Source organism: Daphnia pulicaria, chromosome 5, assembly GCF_021234035.1.
Source record: "Daphnia pulicaria isolate SC F1-1A chromosome 5, SC_F0-13Bv2, whole genome shotgun sequence".
Lineage (NCBI taxonomy): Eukaryota > Metazoa > Arthropoda > Branchiopoda > Diplostraca > Daphniidae > Daphnia > Daphnia pulicaria.
This window is the reverse complement of record NC_060917.1, coordinates 5,519,365-5,541,244: the sequence shown is the minus strand read 5'-3', so window position 1 is coordinate 5,541,244 and position 21,880 is coordinate 5,519,365. Positions and strand designations below refer to the sequence as shown.

The window sequence follows — 21,880 nt, the reverse complement described above, 5'->3', positions numbered from 1 at the left end:
TTAACACAATCAATTTTTTTTGTACATCCTTAAAAAGGAAACAGAAAGTACAATCTCTCTGCAACAAGACTCCGTCTAGCAGCAGACGACGCACAGTCATTCAAAACAAAACAATCCAACGTGTCATCACTGTCAACATTCCTCACGTAACAATGGAGTTAATCAATAGAATAGAGAATCCATGCAACTACCAAATCAGTAAAGTTGTAAAATTAAGGTAAATATAGGAAATCAATAATATTTTGATTTCCTCATGACAGATTATTGATTTATAGGCCAGGAGCAAAGGTTGGATCATGGTGTGGATTTGTCCTGCCAATTTCCATGATATTTTCTTGTTTAAAATACCATGAAACTGTTTCCATAAGTTACAAGTTAGCGACCATTTGCTCAACAGTGTCATTAGTCTTCTTGTATATGAATCTGTTTAACAAGAAACCACTTATAACACATGTTGCAGCTTTAGCTGTAGCTCTTTCTGGTTGTTTACTAACTGGGACTGCACTGATAACTGTGATAAAATTTACGTGCTTTATGATCCTCATCAACATCAAGAGTTACACATTCTTGTGTAAACTTTTTCATCACTTTCCATCAAGCTTTTCAATTGGCGAAGCAATTCTTGCTGTTCAGGGGACAATTGTTTTTTGTTTTGTTTCAATATCAAATTGTGTGTTGGATGGCTCCAATCTCAGCACTGCTTTTTGCCAAGTACATCACATCAATTTATATTATTAATTGATACATTATTTAATTTTTAATTTTTTCAGATTTTTCTTTTGGGAATTGGAACATTTCTTCTTGGTACTGGCCTGATACAACAATTTCAACAACTTTTGCCTTTCATTCTACTGCTTTTCACTGTGATGGGAACTGTAACAATTCCAATTATGCTTCTAGTGATGAAAAAGAACCCTATTACCTGGTTTCTGATAGACTTTATTTTTCTGGACGCAACAAGGGTATTAAACTATTTAGCATCATGTCATACATTTGCATAATTCATTCCCATTTCTCTTTGCAGGTATTTCTCATATTGTATTGGCTAGCATGTACTATTTTGGCTTTAGCAATTGCTTGGTGGTTTGGAAGCGGTTCTTCCGTCAAGTTAACCGTCCTGCGCAAATATTTCCATGGCGTCGTTATTGCCATCTATTTGCCCGGAGTATTTTTCGACACTGAACTACTCTTTGTAGCTTCGGTTATTGTCTTGGCTGCCTTTCTTCTATTAGAGTCAGTTCGACTGTACAATCTGGACTACGTTGGAGACATTCTAAACAAGAACATGGTCGGCTTTCTTGACGAAAAAGACCAAGGAACTCTCATACTCACTCATATTTACCTGTTGATTGGTTGTTCGTTACCAATATGGATCTTCCCTCTCGAATCAGCAATGGACACAACAGATAAACTGCTACTGTGCTCTGGTGTAGTGTCACTTGGAATCGGGGACACTGCTGCAAGCATTGGCGGAACTTTGTGGGGCAAAAACAAGTTTCCTGGTAGCTCCAAGAGTATCGAAGGGACAGTGTGCTCTATATTGGCGGAAATCCTGTTCCTAGTCATCATGTTTAATTTAGGTAAGTGATCCATAAACTTATTGGAATTTGCATATCACAAATAAGAGATTTTTCTGGCAGGCGTGTTTGGAGATTCCCCCCGATTGCCGTGGCTTAGCTTTATTGGGGCCGCCGCAGTCACTTCTCTCGTTGAAGCTTGTACAACTCAAGTTGATAATCTTGTTTTGCCGTTAGTCATGTACATCGTTGTTATGATCTAATATCAGTTATATTTCCTCGAAATCATTCTTAACAAAATGTGTCTTTAGTCTGATTCCTTCGTTTTAGCTTATATGTTTTATTGTTCTAACTTCTAATCTATTTAAAATCGTAGTTTTTGTATTTCATTCTTAACTAATGAAAACTAACGCCACTCATGAAAATTGTGTAGTGCGAGTTTCGTGGTGGATGCGACCCGATGCGACGAACATACGAGCCTCATTTGACGTAGCTTTTCCGCTTGTGATTTTCCCCCAATTATATTGCACGATCAAGCGAGAAAATTCGTCGCGTCAAGACTCAGACAGTCAGACAGCAGGCATATATCCGTGAAAGATGGGTTTCCTTCCATAAGTTGCCTTCAGTAAGTCACCAATCCCCATGACCAAAGCCAAAGTCTTATGAGAAATGGTTTATGTCTCTTACCTACTAAGTCGTTATAAATTAAAATTATATCTAGAGGAAAAAGTACTTTTTCCTCTAGATATAATTTTGTGACATCCCCGATCGAGGATCGACACTACTGTCACAGGTAAAAACTAAAAAGGTAAAAAAAAAAAGACCACCACCCGTCGTCTTTTAATATTGATTGCTACTGTTATAAAAATCAAAAATAATGTATTTAATATAAATTTACATACATCTATTTTAAAATATCGAGTGATGACTAAACTTATTTAAAAAAAAAAGACAAATAAAATTGTATTTTAAAAAAAGAAAATCTAGATTAGGAATTTTGGCAACGCCACGGCATTTTCCAATAAAAAAATTGGGTAGCTTTCGAGCGGGAATCTATCTAATCGTGTATACACACATGTGCTAGAGTGTAGAGACTAGAGAGGTGAATTTTGTACTTTGCTGTATTTAACTGGTTAAGACAGGGTTAACATTACATCATTTCAGTTTAGATTAGTTTTAATTAAGTTGATTACAATACTTTTCAAGTTAAAAATGATAAAATATTCCTTCACTTAGCATCATGTCTTTTCTCAATGCACTTTTCCCAGATAAAAAGCTCCACATTTGAAAACAACCAAACTCCAGAAATGAAACGGGCTCAGAGTAGCCAAGAGTCATCGGTTCTCCAAAATGAAAGTGGAACCCTTGAAATTACTAGGCATACAGTAATGTTCAAGTTTGTTTTTCATAGTCAAATTTCTTCTGGTCTTAATAAAAGTATTTTTAAGGATCGATCTTCAGAAACAGCTGGGATATTGAAAAAAATTGTACTAGAAAATTTTCTATGTCATGATCGCCTGGAAGTGAAATTTAATGAAAAAATTAATTTCATCATTGGTAACTACATAATTTGTAACAAATGTCCTGTCCTTTAAATTACATCTGTGTGTTGCAAAGGAAAAAATGGCAGTGGAAAAAGTGCAGTTCTCACAGGGATAGTTGTTGCTCTTGGTGAAAGGGCTTCAGCCACATGTCGTGGTCAAAGTATTAAAGGTATTTTCAGATATGTTTTCTCCTGTGTTGAGTTGATTAACTGCCTTATTTAATCCCCTTAGATTTTGTAAAAACTGGCAAATCCAAAGCTGTTGTCTCTGTTACTTTGATAAATAAAGGGAAGGGTTCCTACAAGCGAAACACTTTTGGTGATACCATCACAATAGAAAGAACAATTAATGCTTTAACAGGAAGTGGAGGATACAAAATTTTCAACGAACAACGTATTATTCTCGTACAATTTTTTTGAGTGCTAGTTATTGTTATTATATGTTTTTTAAGGGAAACTCGTCAGCGACAAGCGAAGTGATCTTAACAGAATCCTCGCTCAAATGAACATTCAAGTGGACAATCCAGTATGTATTTTAAACCAAGAAACAGCGAAGAACTTTCTGCACAGTAACGACGCTCAGCAGAAATACAAGCTGTTCGAACGTGCAACACAGATGGATGCGATGCGTAACGAGTATTCAGTAGCAGAGGATGAGATATCAAGAAGCAAGGCTTGCATGAAAGAAAAGTTACAGGTATGTTTTCTATTAACCTATTAATGTTGTGTTATCAAGCACTTTCAAAGTTAGCCTTCAATCAAATATGCCTTAGTGTTAATTTAACATCAAATATCTCCTCAACTTAGTAGCTATCTTATTTAGAGTTTGGAAATCTTAAATGCTGATGTGAATAAATGGAAGACCAAAAAGGAATGGTATGATGCAATCAATGAAATCCATGACAAGAAAGCAAAATTAGAAAATGAAATATTTTGGGCCCAAGTTGAAGGTTTCGAGAAAAAAGCGTCTGAAGCATTACAAAGAAAGAATCATCAGCAGTCAGAAATTGATAAGGTTTGTTTTTTTTTTTGCTCTTGGAATTTTCGTATGGTCAATTAATACCCATTTTGTTTTTTAGGCTCGCGTTAAAATTCAGGAACATGAACAACGGTTGGTTGAATTGCAAGAAAAGTTCCAAAATCGCAGATCAGACGCCGTTGAAAAGAAAAAAGAGGTTAATTCAAAATATCTCATTCTCGTTTATTAAGCATTCCCCAACTCAAGTTTTTTTCTTAGTTGCAAATTGCTCGAGAAGAATTCTCTGTCGTTGATAACCAACTAACCGAAATGAAAAATCGACAAGGAACGGTAAATATTTATTACTTATGCCTATTTAGTACATCCTGTACTGTTGTTGACACCATATTTTGTTTTATTAGTTTCAGAATGATCTTAGGCAACTGGGCAATGAAAAACAGCGTCTTATGAAAGATAAGGCAGAACTGAAAGCGGAAATTGACAAATTAAATAGGGAGTATGTGTTACCTACACAAAATGTTTGATATATTTGATTCGTCATTTATATTCCATGGGCAGGTACGGCGACAGCGAACATGCTAAAAGAAAGGAGAGGAGAGAAGCAGAATTGCACCAATTAAATGAAAAGTTGGAAAACTTGGAGTCGTCGCGAAAAGTTTCTGAACATCAAGTCGAACAGCTAAAAAATGCTTTGATTCAATTGAGAAACGAAACTTTGGCTGTTAGGAGTGAATTGACGCGTACTCACAATAGCTTAGGTGAATATTGTGACTGGTGCTCAGAAACCATATTTAATCTGATAACAATTTTACTACAGAAAATAAGAAAAAGACACTGGCTCAGCTCCAAAAATCAGATTCAAACTCATGTGCAGTCTATGGAGATTGGGTCCCTAAATTGCTTCAAAGAATTGACAGAACGTCGTTTAGGGGATCAAAGCCTAAAGGGCCAATTGGTATAAAGAGCTATGACCAAGCATAGTTCTTCATATAATCTTAAAGGTTTTTTCCCCCTTCACATTTTCCTTTTACGTAATTAGGTTCTTACATTAAACTCCGAGATAGATCTTGGGCACCTGTAGTAGAGCATTATTTCGGGCAAAGGCTTTCATGTTTTGTTTGCTCCAATGATGAAGACGCGAAGTTACTTCAGAAAATAGTTCACGAGGAAGCGCCGCGAAACGGACAAGCTCCAAAAATTCTTGTTTCGTGTACGAATGGCCAGGTAATTTTCGCGTAATTTTCAGGTAATTTTCAGTTTCTAAGTTTTCTATTTTTATCTCAAAATTATTAGGTTCATGACGTTAGGGAACACAAGGTTCATTGCAGTGAGGAATTGATAAGCAAAGATATTCATTGTTTAATGGATATGCTGATAATTGAAGATAACGAAGTTACGAATGTCTTGATAGACTTAAACGGCATTGAACAAGTTCTCCTTATTGGTAATGACCGAGATGCGTGCTATTTATTGTCGGATTCCTCTCGAGTGCCTTATAATTGCAAAAGTGCGATTACCAAAGAAGGAAATACTTATCATCCGGATCCAAATTATCGTTCTTACTGTGGAAGAGTGGGAAATACGGCCAGATATCTTCAAGCCTCGGTGGAAGACGCAATTCGGTTAGTAATTTGTCACTGTTTAACTTATTTGCATATTAATTTGACCGAAAAAATTGCTTCTGTATGAAAGGAATTTACACGAAGAAATTGAAAACCTCCAGCGCGATGAAATAAGAATCAGCCAAAACTTGAAAAACTTCAGTATGCAAATTCAAAATAATGAAGGGCAGTTAAGAAACGAAGAATCAAAACTCTCGTCGACACGTAGAGAAATATCTGATGGTCAGAGGAAAAAAAAGACACTCGAGTTAGAAAATGTCGAAGGCGGTTCTACGGATGTTCTGGCTTTGGTACTAATTTTTTTTTTAAGTGTTCCGTCTTATCTTCATATTCAAACTACTTAATCTCACAGGAAGAAGATTTAGTTGATGTTGAAAAGAAGTTGGAAAGGATTGATGACGATATCCAAACTAAGACTGAGAGTTTCGAAGAACTAAAGCGCGAGATGCAAAAATTACGACAAATTGTTAACCAGCACCAGGCCACTATTTCTTCCTTGATGGCAGACAGCGGGCCATTGCAGGTTTATTACAACCAACTTTTGCGTAAATGAAAATGAAAATTTATCTATTTATTTTTGTGTTTGATAGGACTCGTTTAGATTCATGGAAACTCAACAAAAAAACATCAAGGAGACGATTGAGAAGTTGTCTGCTTCGCTTGCTAGTATGCAATCAAAGTTGGATTCTTTTGAAGCAGATTATGAAGAAGCTAGGGCTAAAGCAGAATCGGAAGCCGCTTTGGCTGCACAGGCATCCTCTCGGGCACCAGTGACAAAGTGAGAGAATGTCATTTCTTTTCAGTTAAGAGTATTAATAACATGTAAAATTTTAGATCTTTAAAGAACCTTAATTCAGAGTTAAGACAATTGGAGCAGCAAATCGTTGCACAAGAAAAGGAATTAGGATCCCGTGACCATGTTTTTGCAGAATATCGAAAGCGCAAAGCAGATTTTGAACGAGCTTTCTCGGAAGTCACAGGAGTACAGAGTTCTTTAAAAGTAATTTCTACTTAATGATAATACTCCTTCACGAAATAAAGTCTTTTACGTATGCATAGAAAATGATGGACATGAGTAAGAAGCGTAAAGATTTCATTAAAATATTTCGCAATAGCATCGAATCAAGAACATACCATATTTTTCGGGCTCTTCTAAGAACTCGTAACTTTGAAGTAAGTTTATCAGTTTTCTCAACATCGTACCTTCGGACCATGATTATTTTAATTCATTTTAGGGAGAACTTTCGTTCGATCACAATGAAAAGACACTTTCGTTGATGGTTGTTCCACCTGGTCGTGATGGATCCTCTCAACCTAAGGTTAAACGCGGTCGTGAAAGTGGTGCAACCGACATTCGATCCTTAAGCGGTGGAGAGCGTTCTTTCGCGACGGTCTGCTTCATTTTATCGTTGTGGGATGCCACCGAAAGCCCATTCAGAATCCTCGATGAGTTTGACGTATTTATGGTAAATCAATTGCTATTTACAATTTTTTCGTCTTAAAGTTAAAAAATTTAAGAAAGCCTAATTGGAATCATCCCTTACTAATCTTTGTGCAGGACCATGTTAATCGATCGATCTGTATGGATTTATTGGTCACCGAAGCAAGAGAAAACTCAGGACGTCAATTCGTTTTTCTCACGCCCCTTGGATTGGAAAAGCAGCAGCTGAATAATATGGATGACCTATCCATCTTCAGGTTTGTAATTTGTTGTCCTAAATTAGTAAATAGTTTTTCAATAACCTCATTACCTACCTTGCAGAATGGATGATCCTAATCGTCGGGAGTAAAGGAAGGATCCCGTTTAAATGTGAAAACTTTCTTTTTGTTCCGTTACCCCTTTGTTTAAGACGAATTCGTTAAAATCCGTATTCTGTTCGTGCGTCAACCTGGAACTTTTGAAATAAACCAAGAATTAATGTTCATTATGATTGAGTCGCTAGATTTTTCAATCTCTCGTGTATATTCTATTTTAGATTTTTAAGGAAATAGCAGTAATTTCTAATTTGTTAACGAAATTGACAATAAAGTTAAACAGTAAAACCAAAGTGAGAAATGTTAAATATGTTGGCGCCATAATGTTCGAAAAACAGGGTTTTGAACGCCGGTAGGTGTCGTTTAGTCGACATATTGTTATCGTCTTCATTCAAGGTCCTGCCTTTGAACGTCAAAGCTGCTCTTAAGGTAATGCGCACCTGTTTGCTATCATGTAAATTTCTATCTCTAATTAATTATCTTCATGTTTCATAGGAATTCTTATTACTTAAGTTTTGTTCGCCATGATTCGCTTAATCAACAAAGCTGCCAGTCTTAAACTCAAGTGCAATCTCAACTCTTTGGCTGCAAGGTGCATGTCAGCAGCACCTTCTTCAGGACTGCCTTCACCTCAAACAAATCCTGAAATTCTATATACAGGAGTATGTTTAACCAAAACTGTTTGCCATGCCTTGCAGAGTACTTTCATGCACATGCTTGTTTATGAAATCATTTGTTTTTACAGGTGTTTATTAACAATGAGTGGCATAATTCTGTGTCTGGTAAAACATTTCCAGTTTATAATCCTTCCACCGGTGAAGCAATTGCAAATATACAAGCTGCCGAAAAGGTAATATCATTAAAATCTTAATTGACATTAGCAATTGTCAACCACTCGTAAAAATGTTTAATAATTTTGTTTAAATCATTTAGGAGGATGTTAACAAAGCTGTGAAAGCTGCCCAAAATGCATTTCAATTGGGTTCTACTTGGAGAACTATGAATGCTTCTTCACGAGGAAATCTCTTGAATCGCCTAGCAGACCTCATGGAGAGGGACCGGGTTTATTTGGCTGTAAGTTACTTAGACATCAGTTTGTTATGGATTAATCAGATACAAATTAATTTCTCTGCAAGAGTTTGGAAACCCTGAACAATGGAAAACCTTACAGTGCAGCATATGCTGCTGACTTGGAGCTGAGCATCAAATGCTTTCGTTATTACGCTGGGTGGGCCGATAAGGTCCAAGGAAAAACCATCCCAGTTGACGGATCTTTCTTTGCATTCACTCGTCATGAACCCGTCGGAGTTTGCGGACAAATCATTCCATGGTAAATCGCGTGTCCCTTTCAGAAAATGTATGAATACTAAAGTAGCCTCTTTGTGCAGGAATTTCCCTTTATTGATGCAAGCATGGAAATTGGGTCCAGCTCTCGCCACAGGTTTGAAATAGATCAAGTTTAACGACCACTAGAGGTTGTATCATCGATTTATTGGAATCACAGGAAACACTGTCGTCATGAAGCCAGCTGAGCAGACACCCTTAACTGCCCTTTACGTTGCCGAGCTTATCAAAGAAGCTGGATTTCCTCCAGGAGTAGTAAACATTGTACCTGGTTTCGGACCGACGGCAGGAGCTGCCATTGCGTCACACAAAGTAAAAAAAAAAAGTTAATTACAATATTCCGTGTTGACGCAGAATGTAAAAACTGCTTCTTGTTGTGTGTAGGGTGTCGATAAAGTGGCATTTACTGGATCTACCGAGGTAACTATCATTCGTGCTTTCTATTCCAACCATGTTGTATAAAATTTCATGTGTACAGATTGGACACCTGGTCATGACAGCAGCAGCTCAATCAAACTTGAAGCGCGTGACATTGGAGCTTGGTGGCAAGTCACCCAACATTATTTTCAAGGATTGCGATCTCGATCACGCAGTGGAAACCGCTCATTTTGGATTGTTCTTTAATCAGGTAAATTTTATCCATTACATTCAATCGGAGTCGTGGTTTAACTCGTTTATTTTCGATTTCAGGGTCAATGGTAAGCTAATGCAAATAACATTAATTGGAATGGTGTAAACTGAGTTTTTTCGCTTGCCAGCTGTTGCGCCGGATCTCGTATTTTCGTGGAAGATTCGATTTATGACGAATTTGTCGAGCGGAGCGTCGAACGTGCCAAAAAGAGAAATGTGGGCAATCCGTTTGATTTGAACGTCGAACAAGGACCTCAAGTGGACGAAGATCAGTTTAAAAAGATCCTGGCACTCATCGACACGGGCAAGAGAGAAGGTGCCAAACTTCTAACTGGCGGTCAACGCTACGGAGACCGCGGCTATTTCATCCAACCGACCGTGTTTGCTGACGTCAAAGATGACATGACCATCGCCAGAGAAGAGGTATACTACATGAATTTTTGCTTTTGAGCACTCCTTTGATGGTAACCCCTGTCGTTTTGAGTAGATCTTTGGACCAGTCCAACAAATTTTGAAGTTCAGCTCGATGGAAGAGATCGTCGAACGCGCCAACAAGACCATCTACGGCCTGGCAGCTGCCGTCTTCACCAAGGATCTGGACAAGGCCATGTATCTCTCTCAAGGACTTCGCGCCGGAACTGTCTGGTATTTTTCCTGTCAAAAAATATCTTCTTCATCCTAGGGTACGTAACAAACTTTTTTCGTCTTTTTTTCCGTTATGTGCCGATCAGGATCAATTGTTACGACGTTTTGGAAGCGCAAACGCCTTTCGGAGGCTTCAAAATGTCGGGTATCGGCCGCGAGTTGGGCGAATATGGCCTCCAGGCCTACACGGAAGTCAAAAGCGTCATCGTCAAAATGCCCCAGAAGAACAGCTAAACGTTTTCTCTGAAAAATGATTGGTCGAGGGAGTAATTTGTTGAGCAATGTTTTATTGTTTTCCGTTTAACTGTTGCCTAGGAGGATGAAATCTTTGAGCGCAATATATCTATCTCTCTCTCTATTACTTAAGGATGGTCTTGGGGGAAAAAAAGGATCTTTTGTTTGTCGTCGGATGTGTTTGGTGGGGTGAGGGCGGAGAAAGAGTCGCTGGTAGTAATGAATCGAATAAAGGGGACAATGAATGGGCTGGGGCGGAGGTAATCAATGATTCCGGGGGGAGCGATTGAGAAGAGAATGAATAGCCACTGTAGTTTGGCGAGCTGCGACTGAAAATGAAAAAGCGAACTGGTGTGGATGGGTGTGGGGTCTGTGGGGGAGTGCGAAAAAGAGGGTGAGATTCTTTCGGCATGACGGCCTGTGTCTCTCTGTGTGACCAGCCACGGTTGATGGCCCTCATTAGGAGGTGAAGAGTGTTAATTAGCTGCGCATTTCCTCACGTCGCCCCCTTTGGAGATGGGCCAATTAGAGGCGACATCGCTCCAGGGTCAAACTCTGTTCTCCAGCCAATTCTCTTCCCTCCCTTTGCTCCTCTTTTTAGAGTCGCCTCCCGATGGAGGAGGAGGAGGCCTCCAAAGTTCTGATGAAAACCATCTCGAATGATCCATTCCCTCCCCCCCTTTCTTCCATGACGTCCATCCGCACGCCATCCACATACCAATCAGCGATCCCGATTCCCAATTACCGTCGGCAACTCTTTTTTCCCGCTCGACTCCTCCGCCGGCTCGGAGATATTCCTCACTCGAACGCCGCCAGAGTTGGTGGTAAAAACTTGACCGATGGAATCATAACTTATTCGCCAGTTTTTATATTCGTCCAAGAAAGGATAAACCCCCCCCCCCCGCTCACCAAAAGTCTCTCTTGGAAGCAAAACTCTATGACTCCTTCGGGACCCAAAAGCGGGTCCCGCTGTTTTCCGAATGAGTGTGCGCTACGGATTGGCTCTTAATTAAAAGTTTCTCCCGGAGGCTCGGGCTCTTCTTCACACCAGCTAATGAAAAGAATAGAAAAAAATGAGAAAAATTCCGGCCAACTATAGAAAACTGTGCTAGACGATAAAAGCCCCTCTGGTGACTTTTGGTCACGTTGGGGCATCTCTTCCGGCTCGCGGATGAGATGGACGAGACCGAAAAAAGAAAAACCGAGGCAATTCATCGGCCGTAATCGACCATAGTGCCGCGATGATCATGACCGTAGATGTAATATTCACGAGTGTTTTGTCCAGAGAAAAGAAATGCAGCGGTCCGTCGGCGGCCAATCGGATTATTTGTTTTAATTCCCCTCCGACGTTTTCCGCTTTTGTGAGACGACGACGAGGAGGATGGATGACGACAGTTATGCGCCGAGGTCAGAATGGCGAGCTGAAATCTCTGACAAGGGGGTTGGGGGGGGATATGATGATATGCCATTGGCGGGGATGGCTGTAAGTGGGTGGCTGTTTGGTCAATCTCGTCGATGGAAGAACGGACACTACAACTAGGGCCGCTTCGTGCTTGACGATCTCTTTCCAGCGATTTTGCGCCGGCTCGGCCAGCCATTAACATGATGAAATCAGCGGGAGAGAGAAAGAGAGAGTCAAAGAGTGTCCCAAGACCGATCACGAATGAAATGATGTATTGACATACACACACACACACACACACACACACAGCCATGAAGATCGAAAAGAAACAATCGACTTTAAAAGGGTATAGCGCGCGCGGTGTATAAAAACCAGAGAAAACAAAAATTGTTTCAAATAATGGAAAAAACAAATTCACATCGTCATATTCTGTACAACACACGAGTTGTTTTTTGTTTTGTTTTTTTATTTTTCTGTTGAGAATTTTTTCAAATTTTTCCTTTGTCGAAGGATTACACGAACGAATTTTTTGTTGTTGTTGTCCCCTCCCAAATAACTCTGAGAATTGCACATTCAAATTCAAATGGAGAGAGAGAGATAGAGATAGAAAGAGAGAGCTTATTTGGTTCCAAATTGGTTATATAGTTGTATAATATAAAAGAAAGAAAAGATTTCCCCCCCCCACTCTTCCCTCTTATGTATATACTAAAGAAGAGGAGAGGAGAGGAGAGCCAATAAGACAAAGTGGGATCCGCCCCTCGACGCAGACGCCACAGAGCGCCGGCAATCGTTTGTCATCAAGCCGGTTATATTCCAGTCGACGATTTACAACGGCTTGGCTTTTTATGTCGCCCAGTTTTTCTCTGTGCAATGATGTGGTTTTTGGTTTTTGGTTTGGTTTTTTTCTTGTTGTTGTTGGCTTCTGACAGGGCAGATTTTCCGCTCGGCGGCCTATATGACCGATGATGTCTGTCCGCATCCATTGTCCGCATTAAATCATCCGAGAGACTAACACAAAAAAAGGGGGGGGGGGGAGAGGGGACACAACCGAAATGGGTCGGGCAACAGTCGCCTTGTGTCGGGCAATCAACTAAAAATCTGCGTAAAACATGTCAGTCCATTTAGAAAGAAGAGAAGATGTAAGAGAATTTGCCTGTGAATGGCTAATTATGAGACGTGGCTGGGTGCCGTCATCACGGGTAATAGGGTCGGTACATGCCGCTTCCGGACTCGCTTCCGATGAGGGCGGCCGCCGAAGGACGGATCATGGTCATCGTCTGGTGATCGTCCTGGTCCACGTTGACTTCTTCTTCCTCCTCTTCGTCGCTCTCGTCCAGCAGGTCCTGGTCGTCGCTGCTCACGTCCATTTCTTTGCTGGAAAAGGCCGTCGACGGCTGATGCGACTCGGATGAAGATTTACCTCCGCCCACCACCAACGACGACGACGACGACGAAATGCCTCCGCTGCTGGATCGCGAGGCTTTGTTGTTGTTGTTGTTGTTGTTCTCTCCGCTCTTGTGATGGCCGCCGGAACTCCGCAGCTCCTGCTGGGCTTTTTTACTCCGCTTCCATTTCATGCGCCGGTTTTGGAACCAGATTTTCACTTGGGTCTCGGTCAGCATCAGCGACGTGGCCACTTCGAATCGCTTCGGTCGCGACAGGTACTTATTCTGCCGGAATTGGTTCTCCAGTTCCAGTAATTGTTGGCTCGTGAAGGCCGTTCTCGGCCGTCGTGTTTTGCCCAGCAGAGCAGCCGTCGTCGCTGCTGCGCTACCTAATTTTAAAATAGGAATATTGAGTATGAGTACATCTGGCCCAGTTTGTCGATCAGATTGTTGTTGTATTTATTTGTCTAATAATACGGGGGGAAGTCTTATCGGCCGGTTGTCATATCCCCCCCCCCCCCTTCGGTGCCCGAGTGTATTGGGTAGGAGCGGGATGTCGTTTTAGATAAGATAATCGCCTTGATTATGTTGATCCCCCTCTTGTTATGCCTATTGCAGCCTGCCAGGCCGTTAATGACGGCGACCTTTTTTCTCTCTTTCTTTTTTGAAAAAAAAGTGCCACTGGCTGCCTCTTCTTTTTTGTTTTCTTTTTTTAAATTTTCTGGTTGGTCGTCGTCTCTTTTCTTTTTGACTGGTACGTGACAGAAACACAAGAACTGATATCGCCGAGTGGTGATTTACGGCCTGGTACCTTGTTGACTTTTCCCTTCCTTCCAACCCAAAAGAGCGACAGACCCCTCCCGTTGACTTTCTTGTCGGTTGTCGCCTAAGAAGAGAGAGACTAGGGGCTGGTGGTGGGGGGAAAGATGTTTTCTCTTCTGGGAAGAAACAAATATCTCGCCGAGAATTTCGACGTCATTCGAATCATTGAAAATGTGTTGATTTATTCATAATATTCGAAACGTCGAAAGTGCTCTCGTGACCCGACGTTCACATCACCAAATGTAGAATTGACGACCAACAACCCGGGTCCCTTGTTTCTTTTTATTTTCGACGCACCTGTCGAGTGTTGATCTTGGTCGTCGCCCGTTTAGTCAGAAAATCGAAAAAATCTAAAAAAAAATGGAGGGTCACCCAGGTGTGCACACATTGCTGCTGGGTTGCGCCAAAAAAGAAAAAAAGGAAAAACGGGGAAAAGCAGCACTTGAGCACGCGTAATCATTTTCTATTGACCCGACCGAGATAGTATATAGGACCTCTGAAGGAAAAAACGTCACCTCATCCCAGCTCACCCAGCAATGTCGTCGTAGGGCCTCCAATCACATGCAACTCGCACACAAATAGAGACCGAGACTAGTTACGTGTTGACTTTTGGCCAGAGCAGCCCTGATAAGGCCATTATTTTCCCATTTCTCGTGACGTCGTAAAAATCATCCGCCAGCATTGTAGACTAACTGTTGATTGCTCATTACACATGGTGTTACCTGCTCTGCTACACACATGCGACTTAAGTGAGTGTGGACATAAGCTAGTAGTAGTAGCCGCTCCGACTGATAACCGTCGTTCCCGTTCGTGTTTTCGAGCTTCAGTTTTTTTCTTTTTTATCTCTGATTATTAGGGATGAACTTAGAGCCCCTCGGCGCTTTATTGAATCGCAAACAGACACACACCAAATAGGTGACTAACGAGATTCATAATCATTGTTGGCTGTCGACATCGCGAGTGGCTTTATGATTTTACGACAGCGCACGCTCAACATTCCCTAGCTACTTTTATTGTCATGATTAATCCATTGTAAATTTTCCCATCAAATCCAGTTTCAGATTGCTACTAATGGACATTTGGGAAAAGTAAACGGACTTTTTCTCTTTTTTTTTTTATTTTTCCACCCCGCTTGATTATACTCGGTGCCAGTTGCGTCACGCATCATAAAAATGTAATTCGTCGACTCAATTATTTCGGGGCCTTTTGTCAAATTGCGACGTCACAACAATCGATCGATTTCAATAAAAGCCGATCCGACTGTCCGGCCCAAATTTTTTTTTTCCAATTGGATACCAACCGGATTGGGAAAAAGAAGAAATTCTATTATTGAAAAAAAAAAGGCCATTACGGTCAAGAGTGCGTGAAATTGTTGATGAACCCCTTTTGGCTGGTCCACACACACATATAACTGCTGCTGCTGCTGCTGCTTTCCAGATTGCCTTTGAATGCCGAATCGAAAGAGAGATGGGGGGAAAAAAGGACTAGGAATAATGTCCCGCTTGCCTATGAATGTGCGCATTATCAGCTAGTTTGATTCAATAGGCGCCATATAGTAGCTGAACTGAACTCTATATCCCTTCATGTAGATGTATATACATTACACTTTCATGCTCCGGTTGCAACAGCCAAAACCGATTACAGTTTAGCCAGAAAACTCGATGACAATGGCCTTTTATGGCAAAGGAGAGAGAGTCACGCCAGTCCCCATAGAAGAGCAGGTCAGCCGGCAGCAGATGGCCCCCCGAGTCTCGAGCCATCGCCACCCTCTCTCTTGCTAACCATATTGAGCCTATTACAAGCTACTATTGACATTATATTCACCCCCTTATGCTTCTTTATTCTCTCGAGCAGAGTGGGAGCTGCTGCTCCCCCCCCCCCCCATTCTCCCTACTACTACAATACTAGTTGCCACCATTTAGCGTTAATGAAATTATCATATCAATCGACCGCAGCAACATGCTTTGGTCGTCGCATTTTCCAGCCAGCCGAAAACCCATTTGAGCTGAGACACACATCAGCCTCATTGTGCCGGGTTGGTGACCCCCCACCCGATCTGATCGTCTGAAATGTTCTCCTACCATCATTAGCTGGCTCATCTATTTTCTTTTTGATTCGCGCAAATTGATTTCCAGACGAGATTGACGAGATCGAATCAAGTTGCGGGGGTTTTTATTCGGGTTGTGACTAAAACCCCGGCCAGCACAGCAGCAGCAGCAGCCCGGGTCCATTATCGGGTCAAAGAAAAAACGAAGGGGGTTGAAAAAAGAAATGGTAAAATACAAGTCGACAACTTTTCAATGTGTGTTGAGTTCAAACAACACCTGCTTATCCGTTCGTGGGCGCCATTTCTGCCACCCCTAGTACTGTACATGTCAACCCCTTTTCTTTTGTCAATTTGCCATTTCGGTTGCTGATGGTTATCGACGACGAGTAACAAGACCGATAACCCATTTGATTACAAGAGTCAACATTTTCGGCCTTTTAAAACACCCCCACCCTCTTGTCCTACATTACAACTTTTTAAAATACAATTTTATTATGTTAGGAAAAATTGTCAAACTAACCTGATAGATCTCCGCCGAAACGGTGGTAGAGGACGCCGGCCCTTGCGAGCCACTCGAGATGGGCCGAATGGAACTGATGGGCTGCCGGTGACGAGGCGGCGACAGCTGCGGCCGCCGCGGCTGCTGCAGCGTGAAGGGCCGCCGCCGGACTGGTGAACAACGGCCCGGCGTAATTAGTCAGACTGCTGCTGGACGCTGTGGTGGCCGACGACGACGTCGTCAAACTGCTGGACACTGTCGGAGCGCAGGAGGAGGTCGGTGGGCCGTAAATCATTCGACTCATGGAATGCGGTTGAGTCCAGCAAGAAAGGCTGCCGGGCTGTGTGACGAGTGAGGACTGGGCTCCTTCTCGCTCGTTGGCCGGCCCGTCTTCTTTGTTGACGCTGCTGCTGCTGCTCTGCCGGCCGTCCGTCTCCTTCTCACCTTCGGCCGACGCCACGGAATCACTCGACGGAAGAACTTTGTGACTGGACTCGACGGACGTCTCAAACGACGGGTAGTGATGGTGATGAAGTCCGCCAAAGAGATTCGAACGGAAGCGGATGGAATCACCGTAACTGCTGACGATCAGTTGCTGATGGGCCGCAGCCGCTGCCGCCGCTGCCTGGGCGGCTTGAGACGGCATCACGGAATCAGCACTGGGTAATTTGTCCTGGGCCAGCAACGAATCGATGCAAAACGCAGAAGTCTTGCTCTTGCCGGATGCCATTCTGTCGTAATTGTCTCGAATCGATGAGAATGATGATGATGTAACGTTTGAAATTGAAATCACTAATTTTCGGTTTTTTGTTTTGTTTTTTCCCTGTCAGGTGCTGGACTTGTTGGGTGTGCAGCGGCCGGAACTGAGGGCAAAGGACGACTGGGCCTGGAACCGTCACCTTTTGGGGAAAGAGTCTACGATCCTGGAACAAAAACACTGAGATATCGCGTTCGTTCACAGAGCACCAAGTCGCTTGGCTGCTGGTGGTGGTGGTGGTGGTGGTGGTGGGGGGAGAGAGAACGTAGAGGAGCAAAGGGGGCGGAGCCTCGACCCACTCGTGATGAAGGCCAGCCAGTAGAGTGGCAGAGCTTTGTCCCGTCTCGCTCCAATCCCGTGGGCGACTCGCTTCCAAATGGGCGGAGTTTTTGCACGACTATCAGATTCTGCCGGACGACGGATCTCTTTCGCCGGATTGATCTCTCATTTCGGTGCGTGCTGCGTCTAATATTCTTCCCTTTTCAATTGTCGTGACTCGGATCGTCACTTGACTCGAATGATGGCCGTCATTTTTCAGCATCGACTTTTCAACGGACGATAATAACAACCCCAAAAAACGGCCGTCGCCTCGCAGCTACAACATTCCGATTCCGCTGGATCACTTTTTCTTCTTCTGCCCAGTCTTGGGCGTCGGGCGAAGGTTAAGCAGATGCATGAACGAGCTTGCATTATGCTAATGAAATGGGCAGACAGCAGGGAGTTGATTGGACCAACATCAACGACCCAACTTTGATGTGACATCCAGGAGCAGCAGCAGCCGTCGGCGTCGTCCAACACAAGAAGAAGATGCAACAAAACATGCCAACTTTTTCTCTGGCGTTTAATGACGGCCCAGTTAGGAGCCGGGAATCTTTTTTTTTTCTTCTTCGTTGGGCGTCGGATGCGCCGTCGTAAAACAAGAAAATAAGAAAAAAGGGAGAAAAAAGTCCCGACGACTTTGGGGGCTCAGACTGGCGGGTCTTGTGCGGGCGCGTTGAGTGGATTCGAAGCGGAAAACTGAGGTGTTTGCTCTCCTGCAAAATGGAGGGTAGGGAGGACTGGATTTTCGTCCGGCTCGTGTTTGCTTAGCGTCGGATAAAACGTGGCTAACGAGAGCTAACGAGGTTGGCAGAGCAAGCTCTTTTGCCGACGAGGCCTTGATTCGATTAGGAGACGCCATTTGGTCTCGTCACCTAACAGCATTAAGACTCGTTCCGTAAAATCCAAAAAGGATTTGTATATTCCGTCTGTCTTCTTCTTCTTCTTTTTCCCTTTTGTTATTTCTTTTTTCTGTTAGATTTCCCCCTTTTTTGTTTTGTCTACTTTGCAGCCAGGAGCATTCAGCAGCGTTCAAAGTTGTGTGTTTATCCAATGGCAGCGATGCGTGCGTTTATGCAGACTTTTTGTCCCCCCCCCCCCTTTACTGCTGGATGCTGCTGGATGCTGGCTGCTGGTGCGGACGAGGAGGACGCTTTTGGACGCTTTAGGGACGGGCTACGAGGGTCTAATCCGATTGAGCGACTCGACTCTCTGTTGTATAGTCGGTCGTCATCGTTGTCGGACGCTCGGAATAATAATCAAGTCAACAGTGGCGACCCGCCACTGTGTTGCTGCTTCTGCTGCGCTTGTGCTGCTCTTTCCAGCTCCCAAAGTATCATCGAAGACAGCAGCAAAAACTGGAATTGGATTACTCTCGCTTTAAACGCAGCATCGAGGATTACATTCGAGCCTCCTTTTCGCTCTCGTGCATCGACAACTTCTCCACGGACGGGCCAGCACTGCTTCTCCTCCTGCGCTCCTGCTGCTGCTGCTGCCAAAGGAAAACTTTCAATTGGCTAGAATCAACACAGCTCGATGACACAGATGGCTTCACGACAAACGTGTTTCCTAGTGGCTCACATCAGCCCTGATTGGCCGTGGAAGCGTTCACTCTGTCTTCTCGACGAATTCATTTCGATTTTACAGTTTTCTCCTTTTGTGGAGTATGTGGACCACTTCGCAATTAGGTTCCACGGCCCTCCGTCGCCGATAACAACTCGCTGCTGCTATGTTTACTCTAAATTACAAATAATACTCTCTGTGATTTTAGCGTGTTGTAATTTTTTTGTAATCGCCTTATACGATTAATTATTAATTATTTCTATTGTTTTTCTCAATTTTTTTTAAATGTTCGTTAACATCACGAAATATTTGGAATCTTCTGTTGAAACGTATGCCCGAATGAATTGGTTTGATTGTCTTGTGAGGAAAAGTCGTTCAGTGTAAAACAAACAATATATGATATTATTAGTTCAAACTTAGGGAAATACTTTACGATTTTTAAAAACAATGTTTTTAATCTCTCTGGAAGTCGGTACCGGTATGTACAGTAAGTATTTGCCATGATTGTTTCACGATAATATTTTGAATGTCGCGGGCCATAAATAGTTTTACATTTATATGCCATCTATCGTTTACTATTGACATCTTCTATTGAAAGTGACATCTAGTATTGATAACGGCATCTGCTTCAGTTGCAGACGACGCATAACGTTTGAAAAAAGAAGTTGAAATCAGTATACACTTTCAGCATCATGAAACGAGACGAAATGGGCGAAACAAATTATTGCTTATTATACTTATATTCCTGTGATTTCAAATACCAAATTGAACTTCATATCTTATGTAGGTTTATCTTGACCTAGGTTCATTATGTTCATATTATACCAACTTATTTCTTCAAATTTTAGATGCATAGAAGTCAGTCATCACAACAAGTTGACTAAGCACTCAGTCACTTTCCATCCATTAGATCCTCATGCTGTCAAAAGCCTAAAACTCATGTTTGAAGCACAGCACACATATAGTGGAATGAAAATGTGTGGATTTCAGGATTTCCTATTACTGCAACAACACATACCACGCCGCATCAGATGCCTTACTAAATCATCACCCACATGAAAAAGGTAAGCTCATCAAAATCACCTATCACCATGTTACTGTAATACTTCATAAAAATTTCTTTAAAATCAGGAAATTTATCCCACCTGATAGTAATGTGGTTGGTTGCTGTAATTCCATTATTACGGTTTTTCATCATGAACATTTCAGTGTGCTTCTTAGAAAAGGTAAAGATTGATATGCTTTTTTAATCTTTATATTTTCATTAATGTAACACATTTTTTTTTACAGAGCACTGCACGAACATCCTTGAGCCAATGCTGGATTTGTCCATGACAGAAGAGGGACTTCCACCAACGTTCTTCTCCATCCTTATCTTCAAGACGTACGCTCATCTAGCTTCACTACTTCAGTGCTTCTTATGCTTCTAGTCCTGTTACACAACTTTTCTTGCTTCACTGGCGAGTTGGGTCACTTCAGTTGCTGTGACACACCTACAGTCACTCACCACGGGATTATGGCCAGGTACCGGACAATTTACTTATTTTCGTAGTTTATCTACTAGTAATCTATTTGCGTTAAAATCTGTCTGTACATAATTCCAAAATCAGGCCCTTCTTGCGCGGAAAAGTGTTACTTGGACTTAGAAGTGTTTCTTTTTTCTAACGCTAGATGGCTTTTCGATAATTTTCAGTTGTCAAAACAGTCAGTTTCAGTTACTTTGCAAATCTCTTTTAACATTTATCGGCAGCTTTTGTGTGGAAATTTTTTAGTGAAAACTGATGATAACTATCCCGACAACAAAGCTCACTTGTTAAATTTTCGATATTTGCATTTTTTTTTCTACTTCCGGTTTTCTCATTTCAATCAGTAGTTCAGTAAATATTCATTCGACGAACAAAATAACCACATATTCGTGATCCTCGTGAAATTTGTGGTAAAGTTCATGTTGTTTTTTTTACCTACGCGTACTTCCGGTTTCAAGAATTTTCCTGAACTTATAAAGTTCAGGAAAATTCTCGATTTTGGCCAAATTTTGGATTTTGTTTAAATCACATCTAATCGACCTCAAATTTAATGGAGATCACGAATATGTGGTTTAACTTGACGACAGCTCAATGGATGAGGCGATGTGGTTACTTCCGGTATACTTCCGGAAAATTTAAAGAAAACTAGCAAGTGAGCTTTGTTCTGTTTACAGTTCGCAATATCGCAAGCTTGATTTTAAGTTAAAAAAATAGCACCTTTAAATCTTTGAGCTTAAAAACCTGATTGTTTTTTCTTTTTGTATTATGTATTCAGGTAATGCAGAGGAAACGTCGAAAAGATGGACACCAAAACGTCGCCGGTATCTCTTAAATGTCATCGCGGATCATAATTTGTTGTGGGTAATATGTTTTCGTTTGTGTTAGTTAACCCGTTGGCTGCCACGCCTTTGTTCTCCCCTAGCTCCTTAGCACGGGCCGCGCTGTTCGGTCTCGTGGTTTAAATGCCGCGGGGTCGGACAGTCGCACCAGCCCAAGATTCGCCACAAGGCGCCTGTTAGGCAGTGCACCATAGGGACTTCCCCTTGTCGATACGGTGATGGATTCTAGAGGCGTGCATTCCATCTTCTCCTGTCACCGTGTCAGCCCGGACTTGTCAGCAATGGCAAGTCCCACCTTGGTCATGGATCCTTCAGACATGGCGCGTAGAGAGTAGAGAACAACCTACGGGTTGTATGGCGTGGCAGCCAACGGGTTAATTTAAGCGTATATGTGTATGTATATGTGTGATTATAAAAAGTGGAGGAATTGTGGGTGGAGGTGGGAAAAGAAAG

At 42.1% G+C, this 21,880-nt stretch overlaps 3 protein-coding genes and 1 long non-coding RNA gene across 5 annotated transcripts; 3 read left to right on the top strand and 1 right to left on the bottom strand.

Moving 5' to 3' along the window:
* Positions 1-61: 61 nt before the first annotated feature.
* LOC124341444 (structural maintenance of chromosomes protein 6-like) lies at positions 62-7,586 on the top strand. The gene is made up of 23 exons (XM_046794548.1): positions 62-217; positions 276-711; positions 771-962; positions 1,025-1,580; positions 3,135-3,230; positions 3,293-3,454; positions 3,513-3,757; positions 3,884-4,075; positions 4,140-4,235; positions 4,298-4,369; positions 4,441-4,535; positions 4,598-4,797; positions 4,857-4,994; positions 5,079-5,263; positions 5,333-5,661; positions 5,732-5,951; positions 6,014-6,184; positions 6,252-6,439; positions 6,496-6,661; positions 6,721-6,834; positions 6,897-7,127; positions 7,220-7,359; positions 7,424-7,586. Exons 1-23 carry the CDS (start codon positions 153-155, stop codon positions 7,449-7,451), a joined length of 4,317 nt encoding a protein of 1,438 aa, XP_046650504.1. The 5' UTR covers positions 62-152; the 3' UTR covers positions 7,452-7,586.
* A 158-nt stretch (positions 7,587-7,744) lies between these two features.
* LOC124341025 (aldehyde dehydrogenase, mitochondrial-like) lies at positions 7,745-19,318 on the top strand. 2 transcript variants are annotated; one of them, XR_006918194.1, is made up of 14 exons: positions 7,745-7,845; positions 7,912-8,078; positions 8,162-8,266; positions 8,350-8,490; positions 8,553-8,746; positions 8,805-8,857; positions 8,921-9,072; positions 9,145-9,180; positions 9,239-9,388; positions 9,451-9,458; positions 9,519-9,813; positions 9,878-10,073; positions 16,427-17,087; positions 17,255-19,318. XR_006918194.1 is itself a non-coding variant. In XM_046793911.1 (13 exons), the coding sequence occupies exons 2-13, from the start codon at positions 7,941-7,943 to the stop codon at positions 10,267-10,269; spliced, it is 1,578 nt and encodes a 525-aa protein (XP_046649867.1). In that variant the 5' UTR covers positions 7,745-7,845; positions 7,912-7,940; the 3' UTR covers positions 10,270-10,392. The 2 variants fall into 2 exon arrangements, 1 of the variants encoding a protein (XP_046649867.1); XM_046793911.1 differs by lacking the exons at positions 16,427-17,087; positions 17,255-19,318 and adding an exon at positions 10,122-10,392 and having other exon boundaries at positions 9,878-10,035.
* On the bottom strand, positions 12,062-17,154 carry LOC124340719 (motor neuron and pancreas homeobox protein 1-like). Its single transcript, XM_046793327.1, has 2 exons — positions 16,446-17,154; positions 12,062-13,445 (listed from the first exon to the last, which is right to left on the bottom strand). The coding sequence occupies exons 1-2, from the start codon at positions 17,152-17,154 to the stop codon at positions 12,865-12,867; spliced, it is 1,290 nt and encodes a 429-aa protein (XP_046649283.1). The 3' UTR covers positions 12,062-12,864.
* Positions 19,319-19,792: 474 nt separating the features above from the next.
* LOC124341538 lies at positions 19,793-21,527 on the top strand. Its single transcript, XR_006918441.1, has 5 exons — positions 19,793-19,845; positions 19,911-20,126; positions 20,194-20,288; positions 20,353-20,586; positions 21,364-21,527. It is a non-coding gene; the product is annotated as an uncharacterized LOC124341538 (long non-coding RNA).
* Positions 21,528-21,880: the final 353 nt, after the last annotated feature.

Excerpts from the sequence above, each read along its gene's own strand:
- LOC124340719 (XM_046793327.1), bottom strand. The coding sequence starts at position 17,154 with ATGGCATCCGGCAAGAGCAAGACTTCTGCGTTTTGCATCGATTCGTTG. Across the intron at positions 13,446-16,445 it reads TTTCGGCGGAGATCTATCAG|GTAGCGCAGCAGCGACGACG; the intron begins GTTAGTTTGACA and ends TTTTAAAATTAG.
- LOC124341444 (XM_046794548.1), top strand. The coding sequence starts at position 153 with ATGGAGTTAATCAATAGAATAGAGAATCCATGCAACTACCAAATCAGT. Across the intron at positions 218-275 it reads AGTAAAGTTGTAAAATTAAG|GCCAGGAGCAAAGGTTGGAT; the intron begins GTAAATATAGGA and ends ATTGATTTATAG. Across the intron at positions 712-770 it reads TCAGCACTGCTTTTTGCCAA|ATTTTTCTTTTGGGAATTGG; the intron begins GTACATCACATC and ends TAATTTTTTCAG.
- LOC124341025 (XM_046793911.1), top strand. The coding sequence starts at position 7,941 with ATGATTCGCTTAATCAACAAAGCTGCCAGTCTTAAACTCAAGTGCAAT. Across the intron at positions 8,267-8,349 it reads ATATACAAGCTGCCGAAAAG|GAGGATGTTAACAAAGCTGT; the intron begins GTAATATCATTA and ends TAAATCATTTAG. Across the intron at positions 8,747-8,804 it reads TGCGGACAAATCATTCCATG|GAATTTCCCTTTATTGATGC; the intron begins GTAAATCGCGTG and ends CTCTTTGTGCAG.